At 39.4% G+C, this 13,561-nt stretch overlaps 1 protein-coding gene across 1 annotated transcript in view; it reads right to left on the minus strand.

Annotated features, from left to right (window-relative positions):
- atp9a (ATPase phospholipid transporting 9A) overlaps positions 1-13,004 on the minus strand; it is a 30,415-nt gene extending 17,411 nt beyond the window's left edge. The window contains 15 exon segments of the mRNA XM_030733915.1: positions 86-203; positions 1,037-1,062; positions 1,064-1,175; positions 1,287-1,399; positions 1,401-1,451; positions 1,671-1,750; positions 2,160-2,263; positions 2,563-2,630; positions 3,608-3,726; positions 4,690-4,741; positions 5,626-5,684; positions 6,748-6,856; positions 7,033-7,146; positions 10,284-10,428; positions 12,868-13,004. Coding sequence (XP_030589775.1) covers positions 86-203; positions 1,037-1,062; positions 1,064-1,175; positions 1,287-1,399; positions 1,401-1,451; positions 1,671-1,750; positions 2,160-2,263; positions 2,563-2,630; positions 3,608-3,726; positions 4,690-4,741; positions 5,626-5,684; positions 6,748-6,856; positions 7,033-7,146; positions 10,284-10,428; positions 12,868-12,935 — 1,338 coding nt within the window. The 5' untranslated portion in view covers positions 12,936-13,004.
- Positions 13,005-13,561: the final 557 nt, after the last annotated feature.

Raw genomic sequence — 13,561 nt, forward strand, 5'->3', positions numbered from 1 at the left:
TTGTGGAATTTCAGTCATCTTTTCGGAATATTGGGACATAATTCGTTCACTTTCAGTCACAGTTCAGCCTCGTGTATGTTTTCACCTGTGTGTAGGCACTGAACACATGGCTCTGTACTTCATCCATAGAGTCCATCCCATATGCCACAGTCCCAAGATGGAGCCGCCTGAACACCATTTCGTTTTGGGTGAGCGTTCCTGGTGAACATTACAATACAGGCATTTGAATAGTCAAAGTCACCAAGGGTGACTGCACCTAAATTATCTAACTAACAACAATCGGTTACTCTTTGGAGCTTGAAAAAAAGGCGACTGGACTTCTTTAAGTTTTTGAGGATGTTTCACCTCTAATCCAAGAGGCTTCAGAAGCAGCAGCACCTCTTGGATAAGAAGTGAAACATCTTCAAAAAATTAAAGAAGTCCAGTCGCCTTTTTTCAAGCTCCAGAGACTACCATGACCTGGATGGCTGAGAACCTACACAGACACACAACAATCAGTTACCTGTAACAGCATATGCATGTCACATATGGTGACCAGAAAAAAAAAAAAAAAAAAAAAATGCCAGAAGCGTCTGACACTACACACAACCTCTGTATCCTCACACTTACTTTAAGAGCATTTTCTGCCAGTATATCAAAAAGACTTCAGGGGCCTTGCACATACATTAGTGTGACCTTAAGACCCCGCTGGCCTTATCACTCTCTGGATGTGGAAATGGCTGATCATTTTATTGGCATGAGGGCTGTAAATCTGACGTGTAACACCTCATGCCTGAGGAAGTGCACTGGAGGAGGTGTTATGGTCTAAAGGTGTGTATAGATGAGAGACTTTGATTTTTTTTTTTTTTTATGATTTAAAGGTCCAATAAGTAGCTGGTGTCTGGGAGCACAAAACCCACCACAGAGCAACGCCGCAGGGTAGGAAACAACTAAACTCAGTCTTACAGAATACTTTCGAAGCAAGTCCTCACCACTACATCCTCTCACGCCTACTGCTCAACTAGGTCAATAAAAAAGGGTGTGCAGAGTTACCTGTTTGTCAGTCAGCAGGTAGGAGATGCGGTCCGAGCTGTTCGGGTATGGTGCTAGCCCTCACCACCGTCCCAGGAATCTTTGAGTCTTTCTTAATCATCCAACTGAAAACCATCTTCCCCATATCCAGATTTACACGCAAACTGCAATAATTAGAAAAAAAAAAAAAAAAGCAGCGAGTGATGTTTAATTCCTTACATGTAAATACAACATAACACTACAGATGGCATTAAGGACAGATTCTTAAGTCGGACCTGATGGGCACAATGTGGGAGAGAGAGGCAGCAGGAAAGCGAAAGATTTGGAGATACCAACGGCCAGCAAAGTGCTGCAGGGCCACCATGACCAGTGACACCACAACCAGGGCTTCCAAACAGGATTTTAGTCAAACAGTTCACCTCCAGGTCAAACAAACCCACCTATAAGAGAGGCAATATCAAAAATTTAATTACTGTAAATATAAAACATCTGTTGGGTGTGTACAAAATGTAAATAAGCAAATTATTTTATTTTAATAATTAAGTTAATTCATCACTGAAATTTCTAATAAAAGGCGTACTGTATAAAAATACTCCCAAGCGAAAACGCCTTCATATGCAACTCAATGATCAGACTTCTGTCTTCGAGCTCTGGTCCACACTACTGTACCTATGTCTAGGGTTGGAGGTGTTCATGACACTGCGCAGTTCCTTGCCTGTGTAAATCACGACCCCCACCACTGGTGCCTGAGTAAGCAAGGCAGAGAGGAAAAAAAAAAAACTGCCTCAGGGCACTATAGTAAAGGTACAACATAAACACAGCACGTCAGGAAGATGTTTTCCAGACTTATAATCTTGACATGAATAGATTTTTTTCAAATGAAGAATGACATTTGGAATGGAGGACACAGATTTCTAATTGCTTAATGAAGAACACATGCTTGTGCCGGTAAAGTGGATCACTCTCCACAGACGACCCACGCTTTCTTTACAATTATGGTTAGCGGCCCAAGAATTTTTTAGAAAGGTGCCACCTCATGTGTGCATTTGGTTATATACACCATCACATCAATAGTTATGAAGGATCAATGCTTCACTGAAATGGCAGGTCTTGGTTATTTGGATGTTAACAGCTTTATAGTGCACCACAAGTCAGATATTTACCAGAGGCAATAACTGTGCTGGCCCACAAGGTGTTCTCAATGCTCAGACTTTCATTAACTGGTGGGTCTTCCATCTTCCTGGAAAAGTTGATACAACAAATATACAGAATGATTAATGAGGACAAAGAACAGTGTCCTATGTGCAACGTTACTTAATTATTATGCATTAAGGACATGGGTGTCTTTTACATTAATGCTGTTTCCCACACTGTTGCAATATTTGTCATCTAACACATGAGAGAGACACTAGGACCGTGTATCACTGATCAGTTCAGACTTGTGTTACAAAGCCTCTAACATAAAGTTGACAAAGGCTCATGAGACTAGCACGTCTGAAGGGAGCTTAGGTTTCATCATATTAATCTAAGTACTTACTCTAGTAAACGTTTCCAATGAAGTTATGGATATCAATGTTTGGTTCTTCTGCATACACATATGATCGGATCTGGAGAAGATCCTGTGAGAGATTAGACAACATGGTTTAAAGTCACTTAATGAAGGAAAAGAAAAAGTTTACAAGTCCTACAATGTGCAGAAAACTGCACATGCCCCAATTATTAATATCCTTTCTACTTGTACGTTTCTTAGAGAAAAAGTAAAGCACAATCGCAATGTCCTTTTAAGGTGAGTAAATTAATCTGATGATATAATAAACCCAAACATATTCCATTTATTATCACAGAGGTTGGGGGGGGGGGGGGGGGGGGGTCTGAACATATTCACATTTAAGAAGAGGAAATCAGTGATTTTTTCTTTTCATGGGACTTTTGACTCAATCACATAATCTATTATCAACATAGCTGCAAAAACGCAGTAAGAAAACATTAGCCTTTAACTACACACGACAGCAATGCCATCTGCAGCTGATGAAAAGGATATGGCGGTTTCTTTCTTACACCAAGCTGTTTGTAACATCTGCAATTAATGTCAGACACATTGTGAGATTTTTATATATAATTGACACATCAGATTGTTACTAATTATTTTTTTCATCTCACTGTTTACCCTCCACTAAATGTCAGCAGAAGAAATAAAAAAATAACCACATAATAAAATGTGACACAAGTTTTATGTGTATGTAAGTTAAATTATCTAAATGATACTGAAAATGTAATTTATTGACAACACTTGTATATATATCAGCCTGCAGTGAATCTTCAAACTTTTAATCATGGCCTTCACTAACCCTCGTCCTTGAATTTAATCTCCTAATGAAAGGCTAATTTCTCTGAGAACAGAGCTGGTATATTACAGTTACTCCTGTAATTCAGGCCAGGGCCGCGTTTGTAAATGAGAACATTTTACCTTGTAAAATAAAGTTTTTTTAAAAAAAAAATTATTAGTTCCTATAAAAGCAGAGAAACACCAACAGCGCAGACATTCAGTTTCCATCCACTATCTCCCACCTCCCTCGATCTATAGTTTACGACTCACGGAAGCAGTTGGCAGTCTCTGCGTGCAGGCCACTGGGAGGCGTAGTTTCCAGTCTGTCTCTCCATCCAGCTGGTCAGTCCTCAGGAACAGGAGCCTGGAAAGGAGAGGACAAGAGCTGCCTGCTGCTAATGCCATTTTAAAACACAATCACCCCTAGGGGGCAACAATAGAAAGGCTTTATTTAAAAGAAGGCAGCTCATAAGGTCCATTATTGATCACTTCACTGTGTACAACAGATTATGAAACATACTGAAGACCGCACTGCCAGTTATCATATTGTCAACTCTTCTAATGAGCATCAATTTTCGAGTTACCAGTTTGTATAAATTCATTTTGGCCCGGGGTCACAGGTGAACGGTGACTTCTGGAAACGGGACTTTATTGCTGTTGGGATAGAAGTGGAAGCTTCTACCAGAGCCCATCCCCCCCACTAGGCTGCATGAGTCATCCTGCCCAAACTCTTAAATCTATCCTAGGCCCTTCATAATTGACCTAATGGCCTCCACATGGAATGAGAGATAACCGAGCACTATTTCCAGTAAAACAAAGTTGATGTTTTTCTTCCCCCAACAGGAAGGCGCAACAACAACAAGCATCTAGCTTTTCTTACAGAGTCACATTTGGATTCCTAGGCTACGAAACACAACAACAACCTGTGTGTTTCCATGCGTTTCGATGCCTCAGTGTTTGTTTTGCGCCATCTCTCACACATGATGCAGTAATCCATATTTGATTATTCAGATGAGGGATCTTTCTCTCATCCTCTTTTTGTTCTTTGCATTTGATTTTTGTTTTTTATTTTGCATCCCTCGATTTTCCTTTTCATTATCTTCTCATTTGAAAGACAAAATTAGTCAGAGACAAAGACCAAAATCAAACAATGCTTTGTTTATGTGCAGTAGCAACTCACCACCATAACTCTGGAGTGATAACTTAGTAGTTATCACTACTATGACTTATACAATGTAGGGCTTCCTGTCTCAGCTCGGGGCTAATCCCTGCACCTCAGCGCCTTTTTAAACAACTCATTTCCCCAGCCAGCCTGTTGTGGATATATGGATGAATGACCGGCAGATGTTTACCATTTCTTTCAGAGGTCCTTAGAAAGATCATGTCAGCAGGAACACGCTGGTTCTACAAAGAAAGGCAGAAAGAAAAAAAATGACTTGAAGCATACTTCCTGATCCTATACTTTCCTTCTACCTCCTCATGCTCTCGTGCCTTTTTTCTTTTCACTTTACGTGCCACATTACCAACAGTCAGTCAGTCAAAATATTAAGCCCTGCAGCAAATCATTCTGTCATGGCCCTTTAAGGACCCAAGCCAGCTTTTACACTCAGCCTGACCCGGTCATTTCACAACACTCAAGAAATGACACATTAAATTCACCTGAGCGCTTTACCAAACTCTGTTTAGATTCATTTAAGCGAGTAACAGTTGTTTAACAAAGCACTTGCTTTTCAAACGTTATTTGGTGCCACCTCCACTGATGACTTTGTAAATTATAACGCACAGAACTCTGAATCATTCGGTCATATTAGCAAAATGTATAGGACAACATGTGTGACCTTTCCCTCAACTGCACTTAATGAGTGATTCAGAGAGAAGCTCTCCGCTGGAAACTGAAGACAGAACACACTTCTCATATTTCATGCACAAAGACCTCAGGGAATCCAGTCCGTCCACGAGGGGAGCGACACAACGGATCCCAAACTTAGACAGGTATCAAACTAGAAACTATAAATGAAATTCCAAGATAAAATTAAAAGGACTTAATTGAATCTGTATTTAAGATCTAATTAAAAAGCATTTTAGGTCCGCTTCTTCCCTGCGTGCATCGAGTTTGACAGGCTGACGCTCGGCATTGATCACAAGATTACAAAATCTTTACTAACTCTTTTCACCTCAGTCACCAGTGGAGCACAGAAGATTAACAACCCCCTCATTACTAGCTGTCATATAAATGGTAACTTGACAGGCTTAAAAAGCAAAACTATTCACAGATGTGGATGACAAACCTTTTCCACAATTATTAGATCACCAACTTGAATCCCACTGCTTTTAACCTTCACCGTGCCTGAAACACAACAAAATATAAAGTTGCATGTTTAGTAAGTTTAGTAAGTCTCACATAGGTGCAACTGTTTGCATGTCAGTCATATAGTAAGGATTTAAATGGAATATAAACCACCACATTTAGATTTCTGTCTGAAAGGTTCTCCTAATTATAAACTAGTGAAAATTTTGGGTATTTCTTTTTTCTGTTCGGCATATATATCTGCACAAAACCCAGACTCTTTGGGTGAATTGCATGGCTCACTAGTCACCTGAGTGAATCTGGGAAAGTAAGTCTCCATGAAGATTTGAAAGAATGCTGGGGGAGTTGAGCCTTTTCTTTCATTCCACTTGGAATGAACAGCAAAATTGTTTGGGAGAGATCACTGACCCCTGAACTCTGCCGTGACCCCTGGGCTTTGCATATGTAAGACATTAAAGCACATTAATATTGCTATGCATCTGGCTTCATGGAGCTTCACTCTACTAATGCATTTACATTTTACACACACCAAAAAAGGATCTATTCAGGAGAGTTTAGCGTCACATCTTTTAGCAGGAAAAAGTCTCTTTTATCTAAAAAAACATGAAGTGATGAAAGGTTTCAGTTAATATAAAATACTGTATGTGTATGTATTCATAAACATACAATTTAACATAACTCACACAAAACAACTGCAACCATTACAGTGAGTTCTGACACCATAAAGTTTCTATAAACCACAAAATATGCAGAGGGGCTGCTATCATGGAGGCAACCAGTCATTGTGTTTATGGGTGATTTGTGATTATGATGTGATTGAAACGTGTGATGATGATGATGAAACAAGCTGCCACATCAAAGAGGCAAAGTGATGGAAACCACAAGAGGTCCCCTGCTTTTTATTGCTGGTAGCACTTTATACCAAGGCCTCTTTTGTACACTTTTACATCTCTGCTTTGAATTACCTTCCATTTCCCCTAGCCCTAATAATTTTTAACAGGACCAACCTCCTACAGTTAATAGACATGTTTGGTAAGAACACAAAAATGCAACACGGATATCAACACAGGTAAAACCAGCAGATGTTGCTTCCAGTTCGTACCTCTCGTTGAAAGCTTGCTGTAAATCTGAGAGTTGACTTCTTTGTCTCGAAGGTAGCACCTTATTTCTTCAATTGCCTCTCGCATGATGGTGATGATCAAAACAAGACCCTGGAGAGTGACAAGTAACAATGAAAAAGTATCTATATCACCAAGTATCTAAACCTTAATTTTCAGCAAAAAAAAAAAAAAAAAAAAAAAAAAAGCACAGAAGAAGAACAGAAATAATGTCTGGAAAATGAAGCTGATTGACCATAATGATTAACAGTAAGTGAAATGCCACATACCAAGGGGACCCAGTAGGTGTAGAGAGCACCTAAGCGTAACTCCTCGACAAATTGAGAGCAGGCCAAAAGCAAAAAGTACAAGTTGAAGAAGTACTTGAACTGATTGAACAGCACCTGAGGACACAAAACAAAGGATCAAGAGTGAAATATTCACAGTTCAGCAAATTAATGTGCATACGAAGGCTTTTCCTGTATATACAAGATTTTGGAGGGGGGTTTTTTTTTTGCCTTTCCCCAAAGTAAAATCACCTGGACTGTGAGAAAAATCATTTTGACCATTATTCTAAGTGCAGTTTATTGGCTCCATAGTGTAGTGGTTTACACATTTGCCTAACAAGCAAAAGATCCCTAATGTGATCCCGGGAGGAGACACAAATCCACAAATCCCTTGGCGTCAGGAAGGGCATCCAGTGTAAAAATCTGCCAAAGCAAATACAAGAACCCCTTGTAAATAAGGCGGTAGCTGAAAGTAGCTTTCATTTTAAGTGGGGTTTAATTTACTCAAGAATTATATATGCTGCTGTTTGCCAGAAATTAACAGGAAAATGGACAGACTTCTGTTAAGTAGTTCAGACTCATTGCCTTAACCATACATCATCAATATTTGCCACAAGCCCCCCAAAAGGCTAATTTCCTGCTTGACAATATGTGATTTTATAAGGAATATATTTGTCATTTAGTTATCAATGAAAATGGTTTTGAGCATAAAGGATTTGCTTCACCACCTTTTGTTTTTTTCTTTGTCTAACAAGTTTAATAATATGTCATTTAAAATAAAACTGTTCCACCGCAGTTCCTCTAATGCCTCCACAAGTGAGTCGATTCCTAAAGACTCCCACGAGGCTTGAACGATAGCTTCCCCCTCCATAACAAACCTGTAGTGGGTGAATTTTTTTAATAACACATCCAACTGGATGCTGGTAAGGTTGAAAATCTAAGTTATGAATGCTCTGATTGCAAAGTGTGCCCACACAAGGATCTGCAGCTGATTGCTGTCAGCTAGGCCTCATCTCAGCTAATTCACTGAACTGGACCTCTCTTCCATTTTTAATGGGGTGCTGTGTGATACAGCTCATCCAGTAAGCTTGTGATTCTGTTTTGTAGCGTTAATTAACAGGCATGTGCATCGGTGCTTTCCACCTGTACAGTTTACGAATGCAGCACTTTGCACGCCACCCTCTCATGCAAACATGGTGACTTTGGGCCCTAGAAAAACAAGATGGGGGCATCTGAAATGCTAACAATAAGGCCTCAAAATGTGGACTTCCCAACCAATTAAGTGATGTCACAGAGGCCACATCCATCTTTTTTATTTCTAACATACAACACCCAGCAGGAAGTAGCTCACATTAGCTGCATTCTCCATACTGGAAATACACTGTTGGTTGCGATGACGGTGCCATCCGAGCAGACCGGGGCACAGGATGACCACTTGCTAGCGAGTGAGTGAGTGAGATCACTGATCTGTTATCTTCAGTAGTCTCACATTGCCACAAACTGGCACAATCAGACATCACCTCCATTATTACTTTGGAGCTGGCAGGTTAAAAAAGCACAGTCTGACCATTTGTGTTATTACATGAGCATTACCTCTGTCAGTCAGTGTCTAGAAAAGTTCAGGGCTGCAGTGGAAACAGCTTAAAGCTTCCCCTTTAGGTAAATGCAATGACACAGGTTAAAAAAAAGAAAAAGAAAAAATGGGGAAAGTGGTGATTTTTCTGACCCTTCAGGAACCAAACAATAACAGCTAACACCACAACTGACAACTTATTGAAGAATGAAAAGTATCTGTAGCCACAATAACCTTTTGAATTAACTGAAAACCAAATTTCAAAAATGTCTCAAGCTGATGAGAAAACAAACAAACAAACAAAAAAAAAATCATACTAAAGCTAACCCTCCACAATTAATTGCAATACTGTCCATAAATATACACCCAGAAATATTTTTTTTTTTAAATGACCACCATAGAAGCTGCATCTATAGGTGTATAATTTCACAGCTTATATCAACATCTCGCACATCCTTACTAACATGTACACAATATTCAGTCATACATACAAATCTTTTGATGAACCAATAGATATGAAGCAATTTGCAAACACATATGGTTACTTTTCATCCACCTGTGTCATTCTAAAATTCAACACACATGCTACAGCTCTGCTCACTTTCATTACCATCAGTGTGCGAGATCACTACCAGAAAAACTTTGCCACTTCATGTCAAAAACTGCTACCAAGTAGAGAGAAAAGCACATGAAACAAATATGTTTTCAATATGATCTAAAGGAAAGAACTTCACATAGTAAAGTAAATAAAAAGCATCTTAATTTGCAATGCAAAAAGTCTTTGCTCTTGTCTTTTGCTTTACAAACAAATCTGAGCTACTTTCAACGTCTGACTCCATAAGCAAAAATAAGATCTTAAGACAACTGAATGCCTGGAAAACAAATGCATATGTAAATCAGTTAGGGAAAATACAGAAATCAAAGGGACATAGCTTAGTAACTGCCCTCCATGCAATATCCAACCAAAGTCGCATCTGTCACGCAATATCAAGAATGTGCTCGTAAAAGCCCCGGGGCCTGACTGACAGGTGTTTGCTCAAACTATAATGCATCTTATTCGTTGTAATGTGGGACACTATAGTGCTTAAAAATGGTGAATTATCACCTCACACTATTTACATGCAACCTGAATACAGTAATTAATATTTAATTTACAAAACAAGCCTGTCCTACAAGGCTAAGACAGCACAAATTGTGCATCTGTCACAAAATATCCTCAAGCATGAGCCATAGCAGTACTAATACAAGTGGGATCTAATTATCCAGGAATGTCATTATGTATGCCGTTTTGAGTTAGGCTCTGTGTAACCATAAAGGCAGACCACAGTATTCTTATAGGAAACTAAAGAGATGTTTTTATTTATAAAAAAAAAAAAAAAGACAAATATTCACAAGATACTGAGCTTATCCAGAGATGAGACAGTCGCTATATTAGCTGCAAATAAAGGATACTCTGTAGTGGGGAACTTTGAAATGAGCATCAGTGCCTTGACTGCTTACATTACAAGCAACAAAGAGGGAGGATTAAAAAATGAAAATTGAAATGAACATATTCTGTGATTCTCTGAAAATGTGTCCATCAAACTAACAGTGAATGATGGCCAGAAGGAAAGAGCTGGGTGACGGTTTCAGGGGGTTAAACGAAGGGCAGGTGAAGGGGTGACCTTTGTCTGACACTAACCCCAGGCAGGAAGGTGAAGAAGTTGTACTTCTGGTTGTTAATGACATTCCTGGGGTACCTCTGCTCCCTCTTTTCTGGGTGGCCGAGCCACACGGTGCGGGGACGGAAGTCACCCATGCCACAGCATCTCGACCACGGGCAGCACCTAAGAAGAGGAGGAGGAGGAGGAGGCGGCAGGATAATGTTAAGCATTTCACATTTAATCCCACTGTTTGGTCCTGTAGTAGATATGCTAAGATACAGACTATTACATGACAAATAGGAAATCAATATTTGGCAGTTATTTGATATTTCATTTTCAAAACACTCAAGAGAGTGTGTGTTGAATTTTGTGAAGCAGTTGAGGTAACCCTAATGAGTTTCCTGTCACATTTTCTTGTTAATGTGTTGCTTATTGCAGCTAAATCCCACGGAGCACTCAGCGCTGAGCTACAGACCCATGACTAAAAGAGTCTGGAAAGATCATGCCTTGAAAAATAAATATTAACTTTATCTGGGAAAAGTTGGTCACTCCCTTCAGACTAAGAAAACAAAGCATTTCATACCAACCAACTAACAGCTCAGTGGCTCTGGGATTAATAATTGAACCTAACTGTAAACAAAATATTTGACTTTTATGGCAGATGAATCAATTCTAAGATGCCAACAATATCCTGTCTGCCAGGCCTGACAAAGTAAAAAAAACAACAGACGGACCATAGCAGTGATTCAACAATGATGAAATTTATGTCACTTAGAACCAACTGCAACCCCACATACTTGCAGACAAGGAAAGCATAACAGAGACCTTCAGCCTGGCTTTACTGCAATGACAATGCATCAGTCCTAAACAATTCAAATTGTCTTTATTATTCAGTGCTTTAACTGTTTAAAGCAATATCAGTCATATATAGTTAGGAGTCGCGCTAATACCCAAGTTGACATGTTGAAATGTCCTCCCACCATTTACATATAAACAGTGACTAAAAATCTTGACATTTGAAAAGACACAAACATGCTATCAAAACTATTACAGGTTAGTTCTGTATATTAACTGATTATTCTAATATTTTTTAGTTCTTCTGTATAACTCTACACTTACAGCAGAGCAGAGTGGCTGTTTATTCACTAAAACAGGGACACTTAAATGCTGACTGCCATCAGCCTATCAGCAAACACATGACCTTTGCTGATGTCATGTTGCCATGTTTATCTGTTGTTTTAGAGTAACTATGCACTGTTGTTGTTTTTTTCATAACAAATTTAGCAAAAGGGGAAAAAGCAATCCATTTATTCCCAGTTTGTAATATCACTACAGTTTTTAAGTGCCTTGCAAAGGGCTGGCCTCTTCCATCAATGTTTTTCTCAAGATCACTTGACCTGTGGATGTGGACTCACTCAACTTCCCGGGCCACGGCCCTGACTAGTTTGTTTATAATAGTAATTACACATCTTACCAGAAAAAAAAAAAAAAAAAAAGATGAGGGATCTTCACAAATATCCTCACTCCACCTTTGTTTAGCAGGCAGGCTCTAGACAGCTCAGACGATGGAAAATCTCTTTATGTAACAAAATCTTAAAAACAAAAAGCTCATGAACAGAGAAGCAGAATTCTGCTTTTATGCATCACAAATCTGTATAATTAAATTCTTAAGACTTGCCACATGCCTTTTATTAGTTAAAAAGTAGGAATATTTGTTGATATTTCACACTGCACTGTGATCTCTATTCTCATGTTTTATCTGTTGTATTATTCTGCTGCTAATGTTTTATTTTATTACATCAAATCCAATTTATATGTTCTTTAATATGTTGTAAGATTTATGCAAAGTACTTAAACATCTTAAGTGCGCTACACAAATAAACCCTCCTTGGCTTGGCTTGGCTTGCCTCACTCTGTAAGGGGCAAAGAAAGTGTACTGGCCGTGCTAGTGGTCATCATAAATTACACTGCCAGCTAGAAACCACACACCCATCATCTGTGTGTATTTGCGGGCCTACATTTCTGCAACATCACAACTCATTCGCGGCTGTTGAGTCTTTATAACAGGAGGTGACATCACCACGGCAGCCTGATCAGGCTACTGGCTGCATTTCAGCACTGTGTCTCTCCACTTTCTCCATCATCATTTCTGAGGCCTGCCCCTTATTTGTGCTGGTCAAATAACCCTACAGAGGATCACTTCGTTAGTATGTGAATTTAAGGACAGAATGCATTCAATCAGGGCACACATCCCTAAGAGGTTTCTGCTCTCTGACAGGCTGAGCTTAAAGTCAGGCGAGCAAATATTGCACGAATATTGGGCGTTAAATGCACTTGCTACTGCACCCGGAACAAGGATGTCTCTGGCTAACATTAGCCGTTCTAAAGCTACAATTAATGCTACATAGTATCCATTCGCGTATCTACGGGCTGCTTGTCCTTATGTTTCCCCGATAACTGCTACATTTAACCTCAAAAGCTGCTCAGCTTGTTACTGAGACAATGTCGACGCGCTGCTGTAAACAGTTTTAACCGCTACGGTGACAGCAGTTGAAACCGACGAGCAATGCGCGTAAACGGACGGCTTCATATTAATATTACGGAGCCGTATAACGCCCTTACCCATTCCTGTGTTTACTGTCGTGTCTTTTCGGTCGCCTCACGGGTTGTAGCGGGATATTGTCGGTCATTCCTGCAACCCCTTGTTGCGGGTGGAAGCTGTAGGAAGTCAGCTCGGCTGTGCCGCTTCTGGGCGGAGGCTTCCCAGCTGTCACTCAGGACGGTTCAGCGCCCAGTGCTGAGACAGTGCTACACCAAGCAAACCAATGTCCCATGGACTACTATGCACACTTATTTCATTGCTAATTAGTTAATATCGTTTCAATTAATATGTTTTAGTTTTAATTTATGACCTCAGTATTTGTTAGAAAATGTATTCTGAGGGGTTTCCAGGATTTTATCAATGGCGTGGCATAGGAAAAAAAAGGCTATTATTTTCAGTCTCCTGTGCAGCCCTGTGCCCTAATACAGATAGATATCAGGTGAAATTTGGTGCATTCTGTAGATAACTGTTTTAGATCAGTATTTCTGGACTGTCTTGATTGAACAGCATTACTTTCTTATTGAAAATTATTGGCTAAATGCCCCAACTTCCATTTTTTTTCATAATTTTTATTCCTTTTCAATATTTCTATCGGTTTGCTTGTTTGTTTACAACACGTGACAAGGACTGCTGCTCTAACACAGTGCTGTAACATATCTTTTATTTGATAAAATGTTTATGTGTTACATAAAATTTCATATTATAAATTTAAAT

This window comes from Archocentrus centrarchus, chromosome 7 (assembly GCF_007364275.1).
Source record: "Archocentrus centrarchus isolate MPI-CPG fArcCen1 chromosome 7, fArcCen1, whole genome shotgun sequence".
Taxonomy (NCBI): Eukaryota; Metazoa; Chordata; class Actinopteri; order Cichliformes; family Cichlidae; genus Archocentrus; species Archocentrus centrarchus.